The 25,208-nt window shown below is 43.4% G+C and overlaps 1 protein-coding gene across 8 annotated transcripts in view; it reads right to left on the bottom strand.

Annotated features, from left to right (window-relative positions):
* CAMK1D (calcium/calmodulin dependent protein kinase ID) overlaps positions 1-25,208 on the bottom strand; it is a 486,590-nt gene that overhangs the window by 166,806 nt on the left and 294,576 nt on the right. For all 8 annotated transcript variants that reach the window (XM_016962641.3, XM_016962637.4, XM_016962640.3 and 5 more), the window contains one exon: positions 714-788. In XM_016962641.3, the coding sequence (XP_016818130.1) occupies positions 714-788 (75 nt within the window). The remainder of the gene's footprint in view (positions 1-713; positions 789-25,208) is intronic.

Here is a 25,208-nt window from a genome sequence, read left to right as displayed (position 1 = left end):
CTTATCACTTAGAGTAAAGCATTTATGCAGGCAGGGAGGCTAATTTCAGCTAAATTTTTAAAAATGCATGTTCAAGTAAAGTCTTTATTCGAATATCTGGCTTTCTGATTTCTTCCCTCTTTTGGTAATCTCCAGTGTTAATGGAATGCAAAAATAACCTAATGAGGGGGATAATGTCATGGTGTGACACCAATTATACTTCTCTTATGTCTGGCACGAATTCCCTTTTCAGTCACATGTGCTCTTATCTGTCAAAGGAAGAATACAAGGGAAGAAACGGGTATACACAGTTACCATCTGCTTCCCTCCCCCGGCATCCCTGGAAAGGATGACAAGGGTGGGAGTTTCTCCTAGAGACAGGAGCAAAGTGTACCTTACAGTGGGCCCACTGAAGTGTCTTCAGGCAGCCACATTTGGCCCTGGCATATTAGAAAGCAGTACAGACACCCTGCAACAGGAAGGTCACATTCACTGCTGAGCTCTAGGTTATCAGTCCAGCCCAGCAGTGCAGGCTGGTGCAAGGGAGGCCTGTAGACGCCTGTGTGCAGCCCACCGTCTTTAGTTGGATACAGGCCTCTCTAGTATCCCACAGGCCTCCCTGCTCCCTACTGCCTTACCTGGCCCACTTCAATCACTTCTTTTCCCACCTGATCCCTTTAGACATTGGAGTTTGCAAGTTGGTTCAAAACTCATCAATCAAACAAGGTACTTACAGCTGCATGACCAAGTACAGGTGATTTGGGCTTTCATAAATGTCTTCCAGGGCAACAATATTTTCATGCTTAATCCTGAAAAAAAAAATAGACGCACAAAATAGTAAGTACAATTAGATAGGAAAATGTTTCAAAACAGACAGCATTGTAGCAAAAAGTTACAAAACAGAATCCAAACTCCTGAACAAAAAGATTTCAGACTTCACAATGTTGTCCCCAAACTTTTTCCAGACCCATTTCCTAACAGTCCTTCCCCGATCTCCATTCCTCTTCGTTCCTAAGGCTCAATACCCTACAGTTTTGCAAGAGTGGATTAACTATTGTTGCTTCATGTGAATCCCAGAAATGGACCAAACCTATTATCCTGTAGAGCCCAACTCAAGAGGGCTGAGCCGCTGGGCAGAATTATTCCCTCTTCTGTTGTCTCCCAGTGGCCATCACGGACTTGCCTGACCACTTAATTATATGCAAATCTATCCCCCATGACAGGCATATGTCAGGGAGCAGGGAGACCTGGTGAGACACTGGAGAATATATATGTTCCAGGGAACAGTTTCTCTGGCATGTCCATGGGTCCAGTGTAAGGAAAAAAAAACCAACCTGACTCCCTCACTGGGGTTCATGTCCCCCCACCCCACCCCACTACCAAATGTCACTTCAGCTTCCCAAGCAAACTAGATCAGTGCTACTCAAAGTGTGGTTCTCAAACAGGCAGCACCAGCATCTACAAAGAGCTTAGTAGGAATGCAAATTATCAGGCCCCACGACAAGCACAGAGTACGCAAGTTGAGGGCAGAGCCCAGGAATCAGTATTGTAATAAGATGCTCAGCTAATCTACACGTGTAAACTAGAGCTTGAGAAATACTGTGTTAGACCAGCGCTGCTCAAGCTTCAACGTGCAGATGAATCGCCTGGGGGTCTGGCTCCACTGCAGGCCCTGCGTCAGCAGGTTTGCTTGGGGCCTCGAAGGCTGCATTTCCAACCAGCTCCCAGGAGATATCGGTACTGCCAATCTGCAGACCGCACTCTGAATAACCAAGTTCTTTTTTTTTTTTTTTATTATACTTTAAGTTTTAGGGTACATGTGCACATTGTGCAGGTTAGTTACATATGTACACATGTGCCATGCTGGTGCACTGCACCCACTAACTCGTCATCTAGCATTAGGTATATCTCCCAAAGCTATCCCTCCCCCCTCCCCCCACCCCACAACAGTCCCCAGAGTGTGATGTTCCCCTTCCTGTGTCCATGTGATCTCATACTGGGTATATACCCAAAGGACTATAAATCATGCTGCTATAAAGACACATGCACACGTATATTTATTGCGGCATTATTCACAATAGCAAAGACTTGGAACCAACCCAAATGTCCAACAATGATAGACTGGATTAAGAAAATGTGGCACATATACACCATGCAATACTATGCAGCCATAAAAAATGATGAGTTCGTGTCCTTTGTAGGGACATGGATGAAATTGGAAATCATCATTCTCAGTAAACTATCGCAAGAACAAAAAACCAAACACCAAGTTCTAACTCAAGAACCAGGGCAGAAGGAAACAGCGGAATTCTAGCCGTTGGCACTATCCATTAAGAGCAGTTTCTGCTCTTAAAGCATGTGCTCTTAAAGCATGCGACAGAAAAAAAATTATTTCATTACTCAAGGTGATAATTAGCTCTTACCATAAGCCTCTCATTGAAATGACTGCTGAACCATTTAAAGACAAGCAGAGAACACGCAGATTCTTGTGAACCTCTTGAAAGCTAGAACTACATTATTCATTTTGTTTGCTCCTGGTGCCTAGCACAGATCTGCTTAATAAATGCTTGCTGAATGAATGAATGATATTGAAAGGCTGTTGCCGCTAAACAGCAAGAAACCTTATTTAGTTAGGAAAAACGGAAACCATTTTCCTAAATGTGTGATGTCTTCCCCGCAAAAGAAGTTTATAAGGTGGAAAACAAACAAGAATATTATCTTCTTTTTGAGATGAAAGAGAACAAGATAATTAACAAAGACTGGTAAAGCTTTCCTTTGAATTCTACAGCTTGTAGTAGTTAATGCAGTTGTTTTGCAGGAGCTAAAACAATAGATTATACTAAATTCACCTTCCACCTGATTCCAAAGAATAGAGTCTAATTATTTGTCAGCCACAGTTTCTACATGGTCTGAGCAAGATACTACCAGCCATACAGCATATGAACCAAATAAACTATGCCACCAAGGAAACCAAGAGAGCTTAACTTGAGACTACCAAGATCCTACAAATCACGGCATTATCATTATTGGATCTACCTAAAAGAATATGCCCACAAAGAGTAGGCATCACGTAGATTTTCCCTTTTTGGAAAAATTGTTTTAATTTGCAATTGGAATCAATCACATGCTCATAAACATTTTCTTTTAGTCCAGCTCATTTGAGAGTTAATGAAGAGCCTAGATTTCTGGAGAAATAGGAGGAATGGGATTATATGAAGAGTGGCCAGAGAAAATGCATGGCACACAATTACATCTGAACTGTAGCAAAACGGTGAATACTTTTGTAGTTTAAGTACGTCCCAAGTATTGCATGGTTGTTTATCTGAAATTCAGAGGTAACTGGGCATGCTGTATTTTCACATGCTAAATCTAATCACTCTGCTTACATCATTCAATCTCTAAATTGGGTTTAGAGATTGGCACCTGCAGCCCTGGCTTGCCTTGGAGGTTGAGTCAAGAAGGCTGTCTGAGCCCCAGAGTCCAGTCATTCATTCAGATTCAACAATAACACAAAGCACTTGCCTAGCTATCATTGCGGACCCCAATAAATTAGGACTACATTCCCCTCCTTTGATACACGGGATAGAGAATTAAAGCCTATTAACCTGCTATGTCTTACATGAGTGCTGACTAGAAACTGCTTTTAATCCATTGCAGCATTCCAGAGAAGTGTTGCACACAGCAAGGACAATCCCAAATAGCAGTTTCACAGTGACTGGAAAGACACTTTATTAATATCTCTCCATCAACCAATCAAGCAATTGTCATTTGCTGCGTTTCTGCTATGTGTCTGGAAGAAAAGAAAAATAAAAAATAAAGTCTTGCTATCAAAAAGCTTATCATCTAGGCAGAGAAACTCAGGAAGAAATTAGAAAAGAATCAAATGCTAAATTCTGTAGAATTGCCTTTAAGTTCAGAGAAAGCAGAGCCCTGAATGGGTCAGAATTATGGAGAAGGTCTCAAGAAGATGCTGGGAGTTGAGCTGGAATGAATAATGTTTGAATAAGCATACTTGAGAAATTTCAAATAAATCCTAAAATGGCCTCTTAATGTCTCTTAAGAAAAGTGGTTTAATTAACTTGGAGCTGTTCAAACATGGTTAAAAAAAATTATTCTGGCCTCCCACATCTGTTCTCAGGTACTTTATTCCACCCTCACATTCCTTACAATGTGCAAAATCTGAACGTAAAGTTTTAACATTATTTTAGTGCATGAGTTATTTTCAAAAAATGCCATATGACTATCCATGCATTTAGGAGTAGGGCACAAGCACCAAATGAGGGCCTATTCCATGCAAAGGCTCATTTCATGCTCAATTTCCTCTTTTCATTATTCATTCAATAAATATCTGTTGGGTGCCTGCCATGTATCAGGCACAGTCCTAGGTACTCTGAATTTGGTGGAGAACGAGACACAAGAAAGGCAGTCTCAGCCCTCCTGGTACTCATGCAGTGGCTGGAGCTAGAACGCTTCTCAGACAGCCTGTCTCACACTTACCAGAAATCAGCCTCCTGGTCATTAGTAATGACTCCTAGGACCACCAGAGAACTAGCTTCCACCTTCTTCCCATATATCCTGCACAGATTTGAGGGATATAATGCCTCTGCTTAGTCTTCTCAATGCTGACCAGTCTTCCTACAATACGGTTTATATTCTTCTCATTGCTCTATCATCACTCATTTGTCCAGACTCTAGCATTCAGATCTGGAAATACTGATCCCAGGGTAAAATACAGTATCATGAATACGGTATTAAATAGTAAAGTAGAGGCCGGGCACGGTGGCTCATGCCTGTAATCCCAGCACTTTGGGAGGCCGAGGTGGACAGGTCACTTGAGGTCAGGAGTTCCAGACCAGCCTAGCCAACATGGTGAAACCCCATTCCTACTAAAAAGACAAAAATCAGCTGGGCGTGGCGGCATGTGCCTGTAATCCCAGCTACTCAGAGGCTGAGGCAGGACAATCATTTGAACCTGCGAGGCGGAGGTTGCAGTGAACTGAGATTGTGCCATTGCACTCCAGCCTGGGCAACGAGAGCAAAACTCTGTCTCAAAAACAAAAACGAAAACAAAAACAAACAAACAAAAAAAACAAGGAAAGGAGAACTAGTAACCAACATGAACTGGATATTATACTTCTACCAATAAAAGCTAACAAGTTCATTGTTGTAGTTTTGAGCCAATGCATAACCACTGGCACACAGAAAATATAAACTCCAGGTAGGGAGGGATTTTTGACTGTTTCACTACTGTCACCCCAGTGCCAAACAAAGAGCATGGCACATAGTTAATTACTGAATATCCAGTTTAGGGCCAATTAAATCACCAGATCATTTTAATCTGAGGTTCTACCAAACACAATCTCCTTTTTTTTTTTTTTTTTTTTTTTTTTGAGGCAGAGTGTTGCTCTGTCTCCGAGGCTGGAGTGCAGTGGTGCAATCTCGGCTCACTGCAAGCTCCGCCCCCCAGGTTCATGCCATTCCCCTGCCTCAGCCTCCCTAGTAGCTGGGACCACAGGCACCCGCCACCATGCCCGGCTGATTTTTTGTATTTTTAGTAGAGACAGGGTTTCACCGCATTAGTCAGGATGGTCTCCATCCCCTGACCTCGTGATCCGCCCATCTCGGCCTCCCAAAGTGCTGGGATTACAGGCGTGAGCCATTGAACCCAACCCACAATCTCCTTTCTTACTCGGGTTGATATTGTGAGAGCTTAATGTCTTCACCTTTAGCTTCATTAAATCCAATCATTCTGGATTCCATGCAGCGTTTCAGATGATCAGCAGTGTTCTGAATGTTGATTGACTCATCTATTGCTCTTATTATCCCTCCCAACTTTGGGCCATCTGTGTATTTGGTAAATATCCATCCCATGTGTCTTCATTCAAATTCCTAATTAAAATTTTAAATGGAAGGTTACATGTCAGAGCTCCATGGTATTCCACCAGAGACCCGCATCAAGATAACCATGACGTTAATCAGCTGGCTTCAATTGCTCTCTAGCTGCAAACCTAGCAGTACTATCATCTAGCCTGTGTTTTACCATCCCATCCATAAGGAGACAATTAGATGCTTTGCAGAAGTAGAATTCCTCAGCTCTACACACCACATAATACTATTTAAAAGGGAAATGGGATGTTCGGGAAGATTTGTTCTTAGTAAACCCATGTTAGCTCCTAGCAACCACTACAGTCTTTACTAAATGATCACAAACCATCTGCTTAATTTTCTGTTCCAGAATTTTGCTGTGCATTGAAGTCAAGCTTTCCAGTCTATAGATCTCATCTTCTACCCTTTATATGTTTGGGAATTTTGACAACCTCTCTTACATTGTTTTCTCAAACATTTCAGCTGTGACTCTTCTGGGATAAGTGCAATTTCCTCAGTCCCCTGGGATGTCACAGATCTAAACCTAGTGATGAGCTAATTTTATAACTTTTGTTAGGCCTTGCTTACATTGCTGTTTTATTATACCATTTATTGTTAACTATGTGTTAAGACTGCACTAAGTATTTTTAATTATTTCATTTACCATTAACAACAAGCCTATGAAGTAGGTATTATTTTCTCAATTTTTAAAAGAAGAGAAAATAAGGAAGGAGACTAAGATCCCATGAGGCTAGGTAAGTATTCCAAGATGACAGAACTCATAATTGTCATTGCTGAGATTCAATCTATGTCTATTCTCACTCCCTAGCCCATGTTAAAGCAATTACGCTATAACTTAACTAAGTTATGAGACTATCCAAGAGCTCATATAAATTCAGTTACTTCTATAAAATTATAACATCTAAAGTCAAAGTATTCATGCCATCATTAACAATATAATATCCACTTCTGTGGGTGCAGAGATTTGTTGAATTATCTTGAATCTAGTGGATGTGCTCAAGATACTCGGTTGTAAACATCCTAACAGATGAAATTCCAGTGGGTCAGACAGAATCAGAAAAAGACATGTTGAAAAGCAGAAGGAATAGGGAGAAGTCCAGAGTAATTAGAAAGAGGTTCTCCTTAGCCCATATCTGCTAGTGTCATCAAAAAAGAGAATCAACTGAACAGAGAAAAGAGGCAGAGACGTCAGTTATAGGCAAATGGAAAATGGAGATTCTGTCAACTAGCACAGTGAAATCCCAGAGGTCAACACTCTTTCCAAAGTATGGCCAAGAGGATCTTCATCCATAAGGGATGTTGACTCTCAAACAGCAAAATGTCCTGAAATGTGCGTAATTCAAAGCCATAATAATGTCACTGAAAACAACTACAGGTGATAAAAAGAAACTCAACTTAATTTTCATCACTTATCATTTACCAGGCCCAAAGTAAGCATGAGCTGACACATCTATATACAGAGAGAAAATGGTTTATATGGCAACCTACATGAAAGCCTCCATAATCTCCAATAATGCACAGAAATGGTAGAGGGAAGTGGGTCCAGGCAGAGAGAGTCAACTTGAATGGGAAAACAGCACATGGGCATTGAAGCAGACTTCTGTCCATATAGTAACTGACAGCCAAGCAAGAAAACTCCAGAAAAAGCCAAGAAAACATTTTAAAATTAATTCATGCATAAAAAATAACTGATACCAAATGTACAAATAGGCCCCGTTACAAAGCCCCCAAGCTTTGTAAGGGAACATCAGGACCCAAAGGGTCAGCCTGCTACTGACTACACGTGCTTCTGTGGAGTGAGAGTAACATCTTCCCCTCCAGCCTCATGTTCCCCAGTTCAAGGATCCACAAATTTTTAACTCCATGGCAAATGAGGAAAATTTAAGAAAAAGCAAAGCACAAAAGAGAGGAGAAAAAAAGTTCAGCATTTCTCACTTTTTCCATTCGATCACTTTACTGATCTGCAGGGCATCCCTGGCAGCAATTATGAGGTAATTCAGAGGAAGCAAAAGACCACAAAATGCCTTTCCTTGCTATTGCCATTCTCTAGTAATGGGCATTGACCTACTTAGGTTATGGACGCCAGATGAAGACAAGGGATGTAAGAAAATACAATCAGAAGGGAAAGACGAGTGAAACTGATTATAACAGAGGATGAGGTGGGGATAGCAAGGCACAGATTGCCCTGCAATGTGCAAGGAGGAAGTTACGTCAACGAGCCGCAATCAGCTTCCGGTCCGCTTTTCAGGCACTTCCGGGTTCACAGTCTAGTCTGGGAAAGGCCTCTCTCTGCAAGCGAAGGCCATAGAGGACCAGGTCTTTCACTACCCACCATTGTCACTCTAACCAGCCCATAAAGCTGAAATTTTATTCACACACAAAGAGAGGCGTGGTTCCCTGGCATGGAATTGCCTCAAAAGTACTTGAAGAATATTGTGATGTCTTGGCAAACCCTCCCGTTTATCTAAGTAAACGCTTATGTTTTTTCGAAACTGAAAAAAAAATCATTTCCTCCTTACTAGGGTCAAATTCTTGTTTTCTCACATTATAATCAGTGTGGGAAATAATGCTGAGAAAATTGGGATATTGTCAGTCACAAGAACAGTGATAGCACTGAAATATTGGCCAGATGATATTAAAAGTAATACCTTTCATTTTAATAAACAGGCACATTGGCGGGTGTTATTTCATTCTGCAACAGCCTTATAAAGTAGGCATTATTATTCCTATCTCACAGATGATCACTCACAGTTTATAATCACTTAATTGTTCTCCCCAACTCCCTCTGGTCTCACTCTCTTCCTATGCATTTTCCGTGCTGTCTCCTGAGTGATCTCTCCAAAATATAGAACTGATAAAACTTCTTAGCATGAAATCCAGCACTGGCTCCCTGTAGTACAGGAGAAAGTTCAAACAACTGGCATGGCTTACAAGTCACTTGTTACTTGTGAAATGGGAAAAGTTCCCTTATCCCACTTGCAGGGTGTGCGACAGGGGGACTGGCTCACGTTCTCAGTGCCAGCTGTTGATAATCCTAGGGGAGCATGCAGACGGGCAGGCTGTGGGCCTCCGAACCCACAGCAGCATCTGGGGTGAATGCTTACAGCTCCCGAAGCCCCAGTGGGCATGTGTTACAGGGTGCTCTTTTAGTTTTGCCATCTGTAAGTAGCTTGTGTTAATCAGCTCTATTAGACCCTCTGCCTTATCACAAGGACAGAGGGCTTTCTGTATCCTGGGGTTCTTGCCTTGGTGTACCGGAAAAATCGGATCACACGTGGGCTTGGAGAATAAGTGCAAAGTTTCTTATGGAGTGGTAGCTCTCGGTGAGGTGGAAGGGGAGGCCAGAAGGGGAATGGAGTGGGAAGGTGGTTTCCCCTGGAGTCATGCTGCCCAGCGGCTGGGCTCTCCTCCAACTGCCCCAGCCAAACTCCACGTCCTTCTGCTGGTCAATGGCCTGATGGTGTCTTCTGCTGCCTGTGGGTCTGCCGGTGCATTCCTCTTGATGTCCAGCCATTTGTGTGTGTGCCCACTAGGGTCTCAGGGTTTTTATAGGCACAGGATGGGGACACGGTGGGCCAGGGTGGTCTTGGGGAAGGCAACATTTGGGCACAAAAACAGAAATGCCTATCCTTACCTAGTTTCGTGCACATAGGCCTGGGGGTGGAGCACTAGGCATGGACCATGACTTTCCCTTTCCCAAGCACTTCCCTGCCCCGCTCCCCTATCACTTGGTCTTTACTTGCCCATCCCACATCATCTTCCACCCTGCCCCACACCAACATTTTACTGAACCCCGGCAGGTCTCGCACACCCCGCCCTCCCCAGCCATGCACACCTTCATCTCTGAGTGTGCTCATCACTCTCCTGTCTTCTTACGAAAATACTCATCCTTTAAGACTCAGTTCTCTATCACCTCCACTGAGAACCCTTTGCTGTTTCTCACAGCTTGCAGCACCAATCACCTTTCCTCTGGGTCACCCCAGTTCTTTGTTTTTTTTGAGACAGAGTCTCGTTCTGTCACCCAGGCTGGAGTGCAGTGGCACGATCTCGGCTCACTGCAACCTCCACCTCCTGGGCTCAAGCAATTCTCCTCTCAGCCTCCCGAGTAGCTAGGATTACAGGCACGTGCCACCATGCCCAGCTAATTTTTGTATTTTTAGTAGAGACAGGGTTTCACCACATTGGTCAGGCTGTCTCGAACTCCTGGCCTCAGTTGATCCGCCCGCCTCAGCCTCCCAAGGTGCTGGGATTACAGGTGTGAGCCACCGCACCTGGCCCACCCCAGTTCTTGGATCACCTTGCCGTCTGTACTGCATTGTATCCAGGTATCTGTTTGTATGTAAATGTGTGTGTGTATATTTAAATGATCTTACAGGCAGAGTAAAACATCTAGAGGGATACATATCAAACCAGTGAGTAGACACTTCAGAAAGTACTAGAGTAGAAGATTCTCACTTTCCAGTTTTTCCTCAACTGGGGCTCTTCATCTGAACCACAGAACACAGAAAATGATTCAAGTGACTACTTTCTCAGTCCTCCAAGACAGCACCATTCTAGTTGCAAAGGAGAAAGTTAATTTAGTGTAGACAATAAATGTCTTAAGATTTAGGGCTTCATTCTCTCACTGAACCCAAGGACAGTCAAGTTGCTAAACTGTTGTATTGCCCAACTTTTACAGAAAGGTGTTTTTATTTATTTATTTATTTTTATGAGACAGAGTCTCGCTCCGTCACTAGGCTGGAGTGCAGTGGCACAATCTCAGCTCAATGCAACCTCAGCCTCCCGGGTTCAAGCGATTCTCCTGCCTCAGCCTCCCGAGTAGCTGGAACTACAGGCACGCGCCACCACACTCAGCTAATTTTTGTATTTTTAGTAGAGACGGGGTTTCACCATGTTGACCAGGATGGTCTCGATCTCTTGACCTCGTGATCAGCCTGCCTCAGCCTCCCAAAGTGCTGGGATTACAGGCATGAGCCACCGTGCCTGGCCAGAAAGGTGCTTTTAAAAAGTTCTTGATGAAAATCATTAACCAAGTTCACCAAGTTTACCAAAATATATCCATAAAGGTGCACACAAAAAGAAATGCATACTGATTAGTGGAATTGCACAAGCAATCAAGAGATTAGCTTGCGTCTTAGCTCTCATACATCTAACTGCAAGACTTTGAACAAGTCGTTAAATACTTTCTGATTTGATTTCTCATTTGTAAAATGAACACCAAAATATGTCATCTTGTTATTTATCTATCCACGTGTATATATATATGTGTTTATGTTAAAAAAGTATATATACACACACATATGTAACATATTACTGTATAGTTAGAGATCTTGTGTTGTAGATCATAGGCCACTTCAAGAAATGAGCAGAATTCAAAATCCTAAGCTTCAAATCACCTCTCTTTGCTGCCAGAAGATGGAGCTATACTCAATGGGCAACTAAGGAGCCAAGACTATGATACCTAAATCAACTAAGCTCTTAAGTCTGTAAGCTAGTTTTGTTGTTGTTTTTTAAAGATTAAGTACTACATGTTGATACTGATTGTGAAATGAGTTTTTCCTCGAATCCTTATAAACAAACAAACAAATGACAATAAAAACCCTTGTGTACAAATGGCGGTTTTTTCTTTTTTCTTTTTTTTTGAAACAGGGTCTCTCACTCCGTCACCCAGGCTGGAGCGCAGTGGTGTGGTTTCAGTTCACTGCAACCTCTGCCTCCCAGGCTCAAGTGATCCTCCCACCTCAGTCTCCCAAGTAGCTAGGACCACAGGCATGTGCCACCACACCCAGCTAATTTTGGCATATTTTTGTAGAGATGGGATTTCACCATGTTACCCAGGCTGGTCCTGAAGGTATTTTCTTAACAGCACCCCAGGCCTCCTTAGTACAATGCAGGGTACCCACTGTGGGGGCATAGCTAGCACTCATATGTGTAGGGATGCAGTGCTAGAGCCTGTAATGGTCCCACAGGAGGGGCATCAACGAGCTGGTTCTATCTCTGACACTATGACCACGTTCTGGTCACATCCCCTTCCTGGGTCTCAGTTTCCTTGTCTAGAAATCAACCAGCCAGACCAGAAAGTCCCCAAGGTCTTTTCCAACTCTAACAATCAATGAATCTAAACTTATAATGAGGCAAAGTGCATTAAGGTATCTATGAGAACCATCAACTTTGACTCTAAGTCCATATTCAGTGTTCTCTGGAATAGTCCTTGCTACACAGAAGCCTGGTGACAACTTGTGCATCAATAGGTTCTTTATCTGCACAGACAAGTTTGTCAGCTGGACACAGAACAGAATTTTCTTGAGACATGAAGTTGTTTACACAGAAAAGACCCACTTTTCCTTCTCCCACATCAGCATCCACAATGCCTGGACTAATACAGAAACGCCCAAGTGATTTGCTCTTGTCTAGAATGGCTCTAGAGGTCCAGCTGAGGCCTGGTGGTCTTTCGACCAAAGGAGAAATAAGTTAGGTCCAGTTCAGTGTGAAAAATCCAGTGTAAAAAATCCAGCACATATCAACACTCAAGGAATGTTTATGGAAGAATGAATGAATGAATGAACAATTAATTCTCACCTTCCAAAAGTCTTACAGACTCCAGACATTCCAAAGCTACACACCAGAATGAAAAAAGGTTCTAAGATTTGACTGTGTATTTCTTTCCTATTTCTGTTACCATCCATGAGAAGTTACCAGTGAATGGGTGATACGGTTTGGATAGTTTTTCTTGCCCAAATCTCATCTTGAATTTCAATCCTCAATGCTTGAACATGGGGTCTAGAGGGCAGTGTTCAAGTCATGGGGGTGGATCCCTCATGGCTTGGTGCTGTCTTTGCGACAGTGGCTTCTTGTGTGGCACCTCCCCCTCCCACTCTCTCTCGATCCTGCTTTCACCATGTGACATGCCTGCTCCCCCTTTGCCTTCCATCATGAGTGTAAGTTTCCTGAGGTCTCCCTAAAAGCCGAGCAGATGCCAGCACTATGCTTCCTGTACAGCCTGCAGAACTGTGAGCCAATTAAACCTCTTTTCCTATAAATTACCCAGGCTCAGGTATTTCTGTATAGCAATGCAGGAACGGCCTAATCCAATGGGTCTCAAGCTCAGATACGTGCTAGAATTATCTGAGGAGTTCCAAATGTACTAATAACTGGAACATTTTTGGAGATTATGATTTGACTGGCCTGCGGCGTGGCCTAGGCGTAACAAGTTCTTCATAGTTTCTCCAGTGATTCAAACGTGCAGCCAAGTTTGAGAACCACTGGTAAGTCATTTATTACTAAATTACTGAGAATCTTAGGTCATGGGAAAGGATTCAACTTTAGATACTTCAGAGTTGATAACTTCATGGCTTCCGTGCCCATTTTAAATTTATCTAGGCTGAATACATTTATTTGATAATAAGTCTGATTTTTAAAGGTTAAGATCCAGGGTGTCCTAAGGATAAAGATTTAAGGCTACATGGCCAACCCATTACTCCTCTCAGGATAAGAATATGGAAAAAAATAACATTTCTTAGCAAGTATAATAGTATTAGCAACTAATATTTCTTAGCAAGTAGTATTAGTAATATTTCTTCTACTATTTCTTAGCAAGACTTTGAAACACTAACACATTTAAAGGAATACTGTCATTTCCTTCTTTGAATCTTTTGGTAACTTTTTGTCAAAGGGTAATATATATTTCTGTGGGCATTTTAAACATGAAAATAAGCACCAGGAGTCTCGGAAAACATTAAGGTGTTTACCCGTCTTGAAACAGAGATTAACTCTTGTAGCTTGGATTTCCTAGCTTCACTGATGTGAGAATTCACATACACCAAATCACCTTAGAAAGGGAAATCTCAGAAAGCTTGTTTCAGATTCATGTGGATGCTTACAACGTGAATTTAGAAGCTATTCCTGTATGAAATACTGTTAATGACACAGAACTGCTGGGGTGTATCCCGCAGCTTCCTTCACATACTCTGTGCCCCAGATTGAAGACGCTGGGCTTGAATTCAGGAAGCATCTTCGAGGCTTCTAGCTCTGAACACTTGCATTTATATGAGGATAAGTAAGTGGAAGGGAACCAAAATAATGCACTGGAATCTAGGGGAAAGGTATTGTTTCTTTTTTCTTTCCTACCACTAATGTCCTGTGCTTTCTCTGTGCTGATACCCACATGGAAGGGTCCATATTTCACAACTCAAACCCATGACCATGTCAAGCCAACAGGTGCCCTGAATAGCACCTACTGAAATTGGAGGACCCAGTGCTGCTCTTTCATTCAAACGAGATAATGAAGCATCAGGAACACAGGCCAAAATGATCCTAGGCATTGCACTAAAGCTACTGGGGTATGGCAACATTTATTTAGAAAGTGGGAAGCCAATTGTAAAAGAAAAAGATGAGATGAAAATAGTAAGATGAAAAACAGAGAGGGAAGTCTGTTTTGAACAACCATCTAATATCAGTTCACTGTCAGGCTTAGGGGGATTGAACTCATACTGTATAATGTTCCTCATCATTCTGGGAAAGTGCCCACATTCAGAGATGATGGTGCAGAATTGAGTGTTCTTTAATTTTTGCACATCAGTAATTAACGTTGTCACATGGTTGGCTCAGGTCACACTCAGGCTTCAGATAACCAGGCACATTCCAATGGAAGAAAACATCTTTCAAGCACTCATATGTTGGGAATGAATTAGGGTGTTTGTGGTTCATTGTATGTGTGTTTTTAAACATAATTTCTTATTTTCTGATCATCTCTATCAGTGTGCATAATAAGGACAACTCTGTGCTATGGTTTGAATATTTGTTTCCTCCAAAACTCACACTGAAATGCAATCTCTAATGTGGCAGTATTGGGAGGTGGGGCCTTTTAGAGGTGACTGAATCACAAGGGTTCTGCCCTTATGAATAGATTAACCCATTTGTGGATTAATGGGTCATCACAGGAGTGGGCTGGTGGTTTTTTAAGAGGAAGGGAGACGTAAGCTAGCACATGAGCATGCTCAGCCCCCCAGCCATGTGATGCCCCACAATGCCTCAGGACTCTGCAGAAAGAGTTCCCCACAGCAAGAAGGTTCTCACTAGACGCAGCCCCTCCACCTTGGACTTCCCAGCCTCCACAACTGTAAGAAATAAAGAAAAGGTTCTTTATAAACTACCCAGTTTCAGCTATTTTGTTATAAGTTATAGAAAACGAACTAAGACACCGTATTCTTTCTTAAGAATTAATTTCTTCATAACTGAGATGAGTCACAATTAAAAGGAGCAGCATGTTTTGCTTTGTTGATTTTTTTTAAACGAGGGGTGTGTAATACACATCCACCTCTCCAAATTGCAGTTTTATGATAGATCATTGTTAAATGCTAAGGTGGTCTGAGCTTATAGTTTTATTATATCCTGCTAATAAAAGACTATGATCAAGGATGTCAACTCAAGAAACTTCCCAGTGTAACCTCCAGGGCTATTTGCAAATTCTCAGGAATGACATTACAAATAGGTTGTGGCTAATAAACTCGTTACTATTCACTTAGTTTTCTTTCTTTCTTTTTTTTTTTTCGAGATGGAGTCTCGCTCTGTCGCCCAGGCTGGAGTGCAGTGGTGCAATCTCCGCTCACTGCAAGCTCCGCCTCCTGGGGTCACACCATTCCCCTGCCTCAGCCTCCCAAGTAGCTGGGACTACAGGCGCCTGCCACCACGCCCGGCTAATTTTTTTGTGTGTGTGTATTTTTAGTAGTGACGGGGTTTCACCGTGTTAGCCAGGATGGTCTTGATCTCCTGACCTTGTGATCCGCCCATCTCTGCCTCCCAAAGTGCTAGGATGGCAGGCGTGAGCCACAGCGCCCAGCCCTAGGGAATTTGTTTTTAAAGAAGACTCTCCCACTAAAAAGTGAAGAAAAATAAACAAACAAACAAAAAACAGAATAAAGATGGGGGCAAGGGAGTGGAGGGAATCAGTGTAATCAACAATTCAAAAGTGAAATTAAAAGCTTTCTTCCCCACTCCAACTAGTAAAGACTATTACTGACACATTTTCAAATACAAAGAGAAGATCTTCCCTCAAAAAGTTATTTCCGGCCGCGGTGGTCACGCCTGTAATCCCAGCACTTTGGGAGGCCGAGGCAGGCGGATCATGAGGTCAGGAGATGGAGGCCATCCTGGCTAACACAGTGAAACCCCATCTCTACTGAAAATACAAAAAAATTAGCGGGGCGTGGTGGCGGGCGCCTGGAGTCCCAGCTACTTGGGAGGCTGAGGCAGGAGAATGGCGTGAACCCAGGGCAGGTGGCTTGCAGTGAGCCGAGATCGCGCCACTGCACTCCAGCCTGGGCGACAGAACGGGACTCCGTCTCAAAAAAAAAAAAAAGTTATTTCCAAAGATGGTAATGAGCTCCTTTGTCCTAAATCTTTGGCCTCTTTACAGTTTCTTTAAAAACAAAAAAGAAGTTGTCCAGGCAGTATGGCTCACGCCTGTAATCCCAGCACTTTGCGAGGCCAAGGCGGGAGGATCACTTGAACCCAGGAGTTTGAGACCAGCCTGGACAACATGGTGAAATCCCATCTCTCCAAAAAGAAAAAAAAAATACAAAAATTAGCTGGGTGTGGTGGCACGTGCCTGTGGTCCCAGCTACCCAGGAGGCTAAGGTGGGAGGATCTCCTGAGATTGGGAAGTTGAGGCCGCAATGAACCATGACTGCACCACTGCACTCCAGCCTGAGTGACAGAGTGAGACTCCATTTCAAAAACATGAATAAAATAAAATTAAAAGTTGTGTTAAAATCAGGAAGAAGCCAACAGTGGGCCAAAGGCGGAGATGTGCGCATACACACACCTGTCTGTATGTAGGCATAAATGTCTGGCCACCTTCCTTAAGCCCAGTTTAAAGTCCCACAGTTGCTGGACCCACAGTGTTTGAGTTGCTATTTCATCAGAGGTGGGGCTTGGGGGGCAAAGCCGTTACTGTTTAGTTCACTAGGCAGGCAGAGAACCTGGCAGAATGATTTGTCTCAGGGGGAGGACGCTGAAAACAGTGGAGGGGTAAAGAAACAGGGGGAGGAAGGAGGAGGTGGGAGCAAAGTGCCGTAAATCCTAAAAAGCCGGCAAAAGCCTGTTTCCAGATTCATTCCCAGTCTCATGAAGCCCCGTGGGGATGTGTGAAGCTTAATCCAGGGAGCCTTAGGGGAAGCGAACTCGAATCTGGGGGAGGAAGACTGGCAGGTGTGGAACCCTGCAGTAAGGGTGTGGAACCCTGCAGTAAGGGTGTGGGGCGAGATGAACCCCCTGATGGGTTTTTTCCCCATGCATCCTTTTTCCTCTTTTTATCCTTGTAGAGTGAGGGATGATGCTGCTGGTGGACTGTGTCTGCAGAGCTAATGTTTTTGATAATAAATAAACACATGAAAGCTCTGCTTAATACAACAGCCGTCAGGACATCACAAGAGAACGCGGCACAAGGATGCTCCAGCTGCGCTGCAGATTGGGGCGGGTGGAGTGGGCAGGGGAGGGACAGGGAGGCACAGTCTGTTATGGTCCCCACTGCCCTTTTGCCACGTCCACTGCACATGAGGGACCCTGGAACGGCATCGCGGCACGTTGTGTGCAGACACCTCACATAAAACCCACAAACCTAGGCTTCATAAAACACAGAGAAGGGACCCAGGAGTGCCAGGCATGAGGCTAGGCAGCAGGGCCCTGAAGATAGATAAAACACAGTCCCTGAAACCAGGTGGCTCCCAGGCCAGTGTGAGAAGACAGAGGTGTACGTAAACATCATGACACAGCACGACCAATGTCCTGCCAGAGAGCCAGACACAGGGCTATGCGGGCACAGCCCTGCCCTGGCATCTGACCCTGCCCCGGGCACGCTGGTCGGGCTGCTCCCCAGAATCAATCTGCGCTCCAGTCTGGGCTGGTGAGCCCTGCGCAGGAAGGCAAAGGAAAAGAGCATGTCAGAGAGAGGGAACCACATCAGCAAGGGCAGAGAAGCATGAGGGCACTGCAGCCAAACAGAACACTCACGTGGTCGGCAGCCCCTCCAAGGGTAGAGGAGGGACTACTGTGAGGGGCTTTGTCACCAAGGTCACCTGTGCGGGTTTTATCCTAAAGGACCTAAAAAGTAATATGCCAAGTGTAAAACTTCAGCTCCAGAAAAACTAAAGGCGGTGTTTTCTCTTGCAGAGACGCTGAAGTTGAACACGGTGAAATCGTTCCTGGGAAACCCTGCTTGGAGTCCTGACCCTCTCGCTCCCACTCATGGGGTGACTTGAAACTTGGAACTTCACTTTACTCCACTTTTAATTTCCCAAGTGAAAAGTTGATATACATTTTTGTTTCATCATGAACAAGTGGAGAAAGTCCATTTGACCAGAGTGTAAATGTCGAGATTTCCTTGGAGAATGAGTTGGAGTTAGGAGCTCTTCAGAGGTGATGATGGCAAAACGTATCCTGCAACATGTCAACTTCATTATTCTTTTCACCAACATTTTTTTTTGTTTCTAAAGAAAAGGGGGACTGCCAGAGGAAAGAAAAACAAAAAACAAAAACATGATCTGTCATTATCTGGGGTTTCTTTCTTTGGCGTATTCCTATATCTCCAGAATTAGAATACCATTGACTGAATACCTGTGTCTTCAGAAAATACCCTGTACATGTCTGAAAGATTTTCTCCTCTTTAACAACAAACACCTTGAATGCAGAAGGCACCAGCTACTTGGTGGAATTTCCGTGGACGCAGAGGGGACCAGCCTTAACCCATATCGAGTTCCCATGGGCTCCCCACTGCACACAGCTCCTGGCCATTTGCCAGCCGACCTCCCCTTTCTTTCAGACACACATCCATCTATCTGCTAGCTCTTTTCTTCCTATCTTAACATTCACTCACACTTAGAACCTGACAACACAGCGCAGAGTCAAGGTAATGAACTTTCTGTGTAAACTGCCTCTCTGTGTTAGTGTGTACGCCAACTTGGCAAAGCACAGATTGTAAAAGATATTGAGTTGCTGGGTGTGGGAGCACGCGCCTGTCATCCCAGCTACTCCAGAGACAAAGTGAGAGGCCTGCTTGAAGCCAGGAGGTCAAGACCAGCCTGGGTAACATAGTAAAACCCGGTCTGTAAAAACATTTTTAAAAATTAGCTGAGCATGGTGGTGGGTGTCTGTAGTTCCAGCTACTCAGAAGGCTGAGGCAGGTGGATGACTTGAGCCCAGGAGGTCAAGGTTATGACTGCACCACTGCTCTCCAGTCTAGGCAACAGAGCAAGACCTTGTCTCCAAAAAATTAAAAAATAAATTCAAACAGATGCCTATTATACAAAATCTCTTCAGATGAACACTAGCCCCTGATTTCTACACATACTAAAAAAGGATCTTTGAAGTGAAGATTAAATAAAAAGAGAAACCGGGTGTGGTGGCTCACACCTGTAATCCCAGCACTTTGGGAGGCTGAGGTAGGTGGATCACCTGAGGTCAGGAGTTCAAGACCAGCCTGGCCAAGATAGCGAAACCCCACCTCTACTAAAAATACAAAAATTAGCCAGGCATGGTGGCGCATGCCTGTAATCCCAGCTACTTGGGAGGCTGAGGCAGAAGAATCGCTTGAATCTGGGGGGCGGAGGTTGCAGTGAGTCAAGATCACACCACTTCACTCCAGCCTAGATGAAAGAGCGAAACTCCGTCTCAAAAAAGTAAGTAAGTAAATAAATAAATAAATAAATAAATAGCAAGCGAAAGACACTGAAGTCCATCTAGCGGAGTAGCCATTACTGATCATCAATATCCCTGTGGAGCACTGAAAACATAACCATTACCAGCTCTTACCCAGTCCTACTGAAACGCCATCGCTAGGCAGGGGGAACCTGGGAATCAGGAACATTTTTAAAAGTCTCTAGTAACTCTAATGATTAGGTAAATCTGGAAACCAATATTCTAGCCAGCCCTCCATTTACAGATGGGAGAATTAAGTGAGTGCCCCACGAACTCTTAGCTGGTCACAATGGCTGTATGTCCTGGAATATAATGTCTTTAAGGTCTATAAAAAATAGCTTTTTTATAAAGTTATAAATCAAAACAGCAAATGATTCAATAAAGAATGTTCTACCCTCTACCAGGTTTGAATTTTGAATTCTTGGACTCTTCGCAAGATGGCATCATGGCAAGAGTGGCCTCCTCGATGCTTCGCATCCTATCTCTGACTGTCCAGAACTTTGGCCTGCAGATCCAAGCTCCATCTGCACACCTGCACACAGACCTGCCTTGGCCTAAGGACATCCCATCAACAGTGCTGCCGGCTCTCAGGAGGAGGGACCCAGGAAGCAGTCCATTCTGCACCCAGAAGTGCATTCAAAGTTGCTTCAGAAGAATTTCTGAGGTCAAGAACTCCTGAGGAAGCACACACCCACAAGCATTGGGTGGAAAGATGTCCTTGGCCCTGTGTCCTTCACCCTGCAGACATCTCACTCCATGGGAAGGGCATGGCTGGCTCATGGCCAGGACAGAATCTCCTAAAGCAGGGGTTCCTCTTACCCAGGTCTAAGAATGGAACATTCTTCTGGAATACAGAACAATTCCCGCCCAACTGAAAGTCAGCCTCTCTCCCTCTCAATATATATTCATAGATGGAAATATGTATATATATATTTACAACAACTGCTTTTCTACAAAGCATTGGTATACAGAAAAATTTTAAGGAAACTGTAATATGTTTCTGAAGTAAAAAACTAGGCGGAGGGCCGGGTGAGGTGGCTCACGCCTGTAATCCTAGCACTTTGGGAGGCCGAGGCAGGTGGGTCACTTGAGGTCAAGAGTTCGAGACCAGCCTGGCCAACATGGTGAAACCTAGTCTCTACTAAAAATACAAAAATTAGCCAGGTGTGGTAGCAGGTGCCTGTAATCCTAGCTACTCGGGAGGCTGAGTCAGGAGGATCGCTTCAACTGGGAACAGAGGTTGCAGTGAGCCAAGATCGCGTCACTGCACCCCAGCCTGGGCAACAAGAGTGAGACTCCATCTCAAAAAAAAAAAAAAAAAAAAAAAAAAAAAAAAAAAAGGCTAGCCTGGGCAAGGAGGCTCACATCTATAATCCCAGCACTTTGGGAGGCTAAGGTGGGCAGATCACAAAGTCAGGAGTTCGAGACCAGCCTGGCCAACACGGTGAAACCCCGTCTCTACTAAAACTACAAAAATTAGCCGGGCGAGGTGGCACATGCCGATAATCCCAGCTACTCAGGATGCTAAGGTAGGAGAATCGCTTGAGCCTGGGAGGAGCAAATTGCAGTGAGCCGAAATCGCACCACTGCACTCCAGCCTGGGTGACAGAGTGAGACTCTGCAAACAAAATAAAAAATTAAAAATTAAAAATAAAAATAAATAAAAGACTGCAACACAACAACTGAACAATAAAGAGTTTTTAGGTAATCGAGTAATGTCCTATAATTTAGTTGGATTCTGCTATTTCTTTTCTTGTTCAGTCCTGTGTTTTTGGTAATTATTATCATTTACTCAGAGCTTAGTATGTGCAGGATACCAGGCTAATCACGTTTCATTTCAATATCTTATGTGGACTACTGGAAACCCTAGGGGAGGGGTCTATTATCCCTATTTTACAAAGAGAAACTGAGATGCAAGGAAGTTCGGTCATTTTCTCAAGGTCTCACTGTTAGCTCTGTGGCACATCTTGGAACAAAACCTATGACTGTCTCATTCTTAAGCTCACTTCTTTCTGGCCCCATCAACTGTCTCTGAAATGAAATGTGGATATATTTCTCCACGTTTCTTTAAGATGAGTAATTTTCTTCCAGAAAAAAAAACGTTTACTATTTCTGTAATATTATAATAATACAAGCTATATAACAAGATTTGTAAAAATTTGTTTGTAATTGTGGTCAGAGACGGTTCTCTTTGGAGCCATAGAAGTGAGACAGAAGCTATGAAACACTAAGATGAAAGAATATTCAAATGCTGGCTAACATTTTAGGAAATTATTATCCTAACATAACTTTCTAGGGAAAAATCTTTTAAAATCAATTACAAGAATATTTTGCTTCAGAAATCACCTCCTATACCAAGGACTCAAGTTTTTATCCAGCTTCTGCATAAAAAGGATTGACAGAATTTTTTTAAGCAAGTAATTCTTCCCATAGCAATTTATTTTCTGTTCAGTGGAAGATTCTAAACAGAAATACTATTTACAATGTTTCAGCTACTTAAAAAAAAAAACAACTAGCCATTTATGAGAAATCACAGAAATTCTTCCAGTAGTATGAAAATAGTTTAAAGTCAGACAGCCTCATGGTGAAAGAAGAGAAATTAACTTTTACGTTTTCTTGGGAACATTGATCTCACAGGCAGCATTTTTAGATGCATTGCTGCTAAGCTATTTTTTAAATACTCAGATGGCATGGCAGACATGATGGCGGCGCCCATCAGCCGTCCAACTCTCTTTCCTTTGTTACGTTCTTGATTTTCATTTGGTGAGCCACATCACCCCCACACAACTTGTGTTTTGGGGAACGCTAGCTCCATCTCTGCATAGGACTAGAGCACTTGGTGCCAGCCTTAAACAAGAAAGCAATGGCTCTGGACGTCACTGGCAGCCATCTTGTGACCCCAAGAAGGAAGTGATTATGTCACGGAAGCTGTGGAGAGCAGGCAAACGGCAGGGCTGAGACCCAGCTCTTCATCTCGTTGTTTTACTGAATCAATTCTAACATAAGCCCACCCTATCTCTGGGAGACCAGATACGTCAACCAGTGAATCCCACATGTCACTTAAGCCGATTTGACGTTTGTACTTTGTTGCTTATGATCAAGGACATCCTAATTAATACAGACAGCAAGTGAAGACGTTCACACACTTCTTACACTCTTCCATAAGTATAAACAAAAATAGAAGTGTATGTCTTATGTGGGCTTAGAAAAAAATTTTAAATAATAGCCCAATAATGAATGTCATTATTAGTCCCGACCAAAAATAGTAGGGGATAAATGATTGCTCCTGTCAAGCACAAAGTGTGGGAACATGTTCACTGAGCCTCATATACTTCATGGAAACATTCAACCACTTAAAAATGTGAAAAGAACAAAGAAGGCAGAGGAGGATATGAATTTTGGAGTGATTCTAAGACAACTGAAGTAAATGGGAAAGATGAGATATGCTAAGAAAGCAACTGCTTTGCAAAAAAAAAGTCACAAATTCAAACCACTGTGAAGGTTACCTAACCTTCAAGTAAACCCACTTAGATTTCTGTATATTAGTCATCTATTCCTAACATGAAATTTCTAGGTAAGCCATTGGACACACATTTCTACTTTCTTTGGAGATAAAGAGGAGATCCTTTTAACATAGCTTTATAGGAATATTAACATGATATTAATATTAACCTGTAATGGCTTATGAAAAAATAATGTTGAAAGTCATTTTCTCTGTGGAGTTAAGATAGGAATCACAGCTTGCACTGCCAGTAAGGAAAATGTTTAATTCAGTAGAAAAGGCTAGAAGCCCCTTTAGAAGCAGAGGGAAGCCTCTGTATTGGAGGTTACTGAAGCTCTAGAGGAAGCTCCAAAGCCCAGATGACTAAGAGCTGGGGATCCTGTGGCTCACCAGGAACCCCACTAAGCATGAACTAAGCATCGCCAGGTGCAGTGACCAGGGAGAGAAAACTAAGAAGAGCCAACCTCTGAGAAGAGGCATTGAGGTTTCTAGTGTATGGGTCAAGTGCTTTGGACAAGGAAAGATTAATTTTGATGGCACATTAAGACGCTGTGAGTTCTTTGATGGGTCGCAAAAAATGAAGGGAATTGACTTTTGGTGTCAAAGGCTTAGTCACTTAACATAATCCTTGGGTTTGGGTTGTATTTAATTTTTTGACTCACATTAATGGAAAAAGGAACATTTGTTTTTGTTGGGAAACTTAGAGAGCTAACTCTGCCCTGCTTGTTTTACTCAGACAGCTACAGTGAGAGGGACCATAGGGCGGGAAGTTTACAGGGAACTCCAACAGCCCAGTGGTTCTCAACCTTTTCTGGGATCAGAAACTGGTTTCACAGAAGATAATTTTTCCATGGACCAGGACGGGGCTCAGGGGAAGATGGTTTCGGGATGATTTCAGCACATTACATTTATCGTGCACTTTATTTCTATGATTATTACATTGTAATGTATAATGAAATAATTCTACAACTCACCATCATATAGAATCAGGAGGAGCTCTGAGCTTGTTTTCCTGAAACTAGACAATCTCCTCTGGGGGTGATGGGAGACAGTAACAGATCATCACGCATTAGATGTTTTTTTTTTTTTTTGAGTCAGAGTCTCACTCTGTCGCCCGGGCTGGAGTGTAGTAGCATGATCTCAGCTCACTGCAACCTCTGCCCCCCAGGTTCAAGCAATTCTCATGCCTCAGCCACCTGAGTAGCTGGGATTACAGGCTTGCCCCACCATGCCTAGCTAATTTTTATATTTTTAGTAGAGACAGGGTTTTGCTGTATTGGCCAGGCTGGCCTTGAACTCCTGACCTCAAGTGATCCACCCGCCTCAGCCTTCCAGATTGCTGGGATTACATACGTGAGCCACCGCACCTAGCCCCACACATTAGAGTCTCATCAGGAGCACACACCCTAGATCCCTCGCATGCGCAATTCATCATAGGGCTCGTGCTCCTGCGAGAATCTAAGGCCGCCACTGATAGGACAGGAGGCGGAGCTCAGGCGAGTGATGGATGGGGAGCAGCTGTAAATACAAACGCAGCTTCGCCCACTCACCTGCCGCTCGTCTCCTGCTGTGCAGCCCTGTTCCTAACAGCCCACAGATAGGGTATCTGGGGTTGGGGACCCCTGCTATGGCCCAATAAGGCAAGTTCACACAGACTGCATGAAAACAAAATGTGGCCGGGCACGATGGCTCACGCCTGTAATTCCAGCATTTTGGGAGGCTGAGGCGGGTGAATCATGAGGTCAGGAGTTCGAGACCAGCCTGTCCAACATGGTGAACCCCCCATCTCTACTAAAAATACAAAAAATTAGCCAGGTGTGGTGGGGGGCGCTTGTAATTCCAGCTACTCAGGCTGCTAAGGCAGGAGAATCACTAGAACCCGGGAGGCGGAGGTTGCAGTGAGCTGAGATCGCGCCACTGCACTCCAGCCCAGGAAACAGAGTAAGAGTCCGTGTCAAACAAACAAACAACAACAACAAACCAAAATGTAATTTAGTCAGGAGAATAAAGAAGTTACCCCTAATTTTCATAATCATTTAAGAAAAAAATAAAAGGTCTGTAACTTACCCTCCCAGGACTACTTTTAACTCATCATTTTTACATATATTTTATCTCAAGTATACTGGGAAAAACTCTTAGGTTTTCTTTA

The sequence above is a fragment of the Pan troglodytes genome, chromosome 8, assembly GCF_028858775.2.
Source record: "Pan troglodytes isolate AG18354 chromosome 8, NHGRI_mPanTro3-v2.0_pri, whole genome shotgun sequence".
Classification (NCBI taxonomy): domain Eukaryota; kingdom Metazoa; phylum Chordata; class Mammalia; order Primates; family Hominidae; genus Pan; species Pan troglodytes.
The sequence above is the reverse complement of the archived record's forward strand: the minus strand, read 5'-3'. Positions and strand labels throughout refer to the sequence as shown.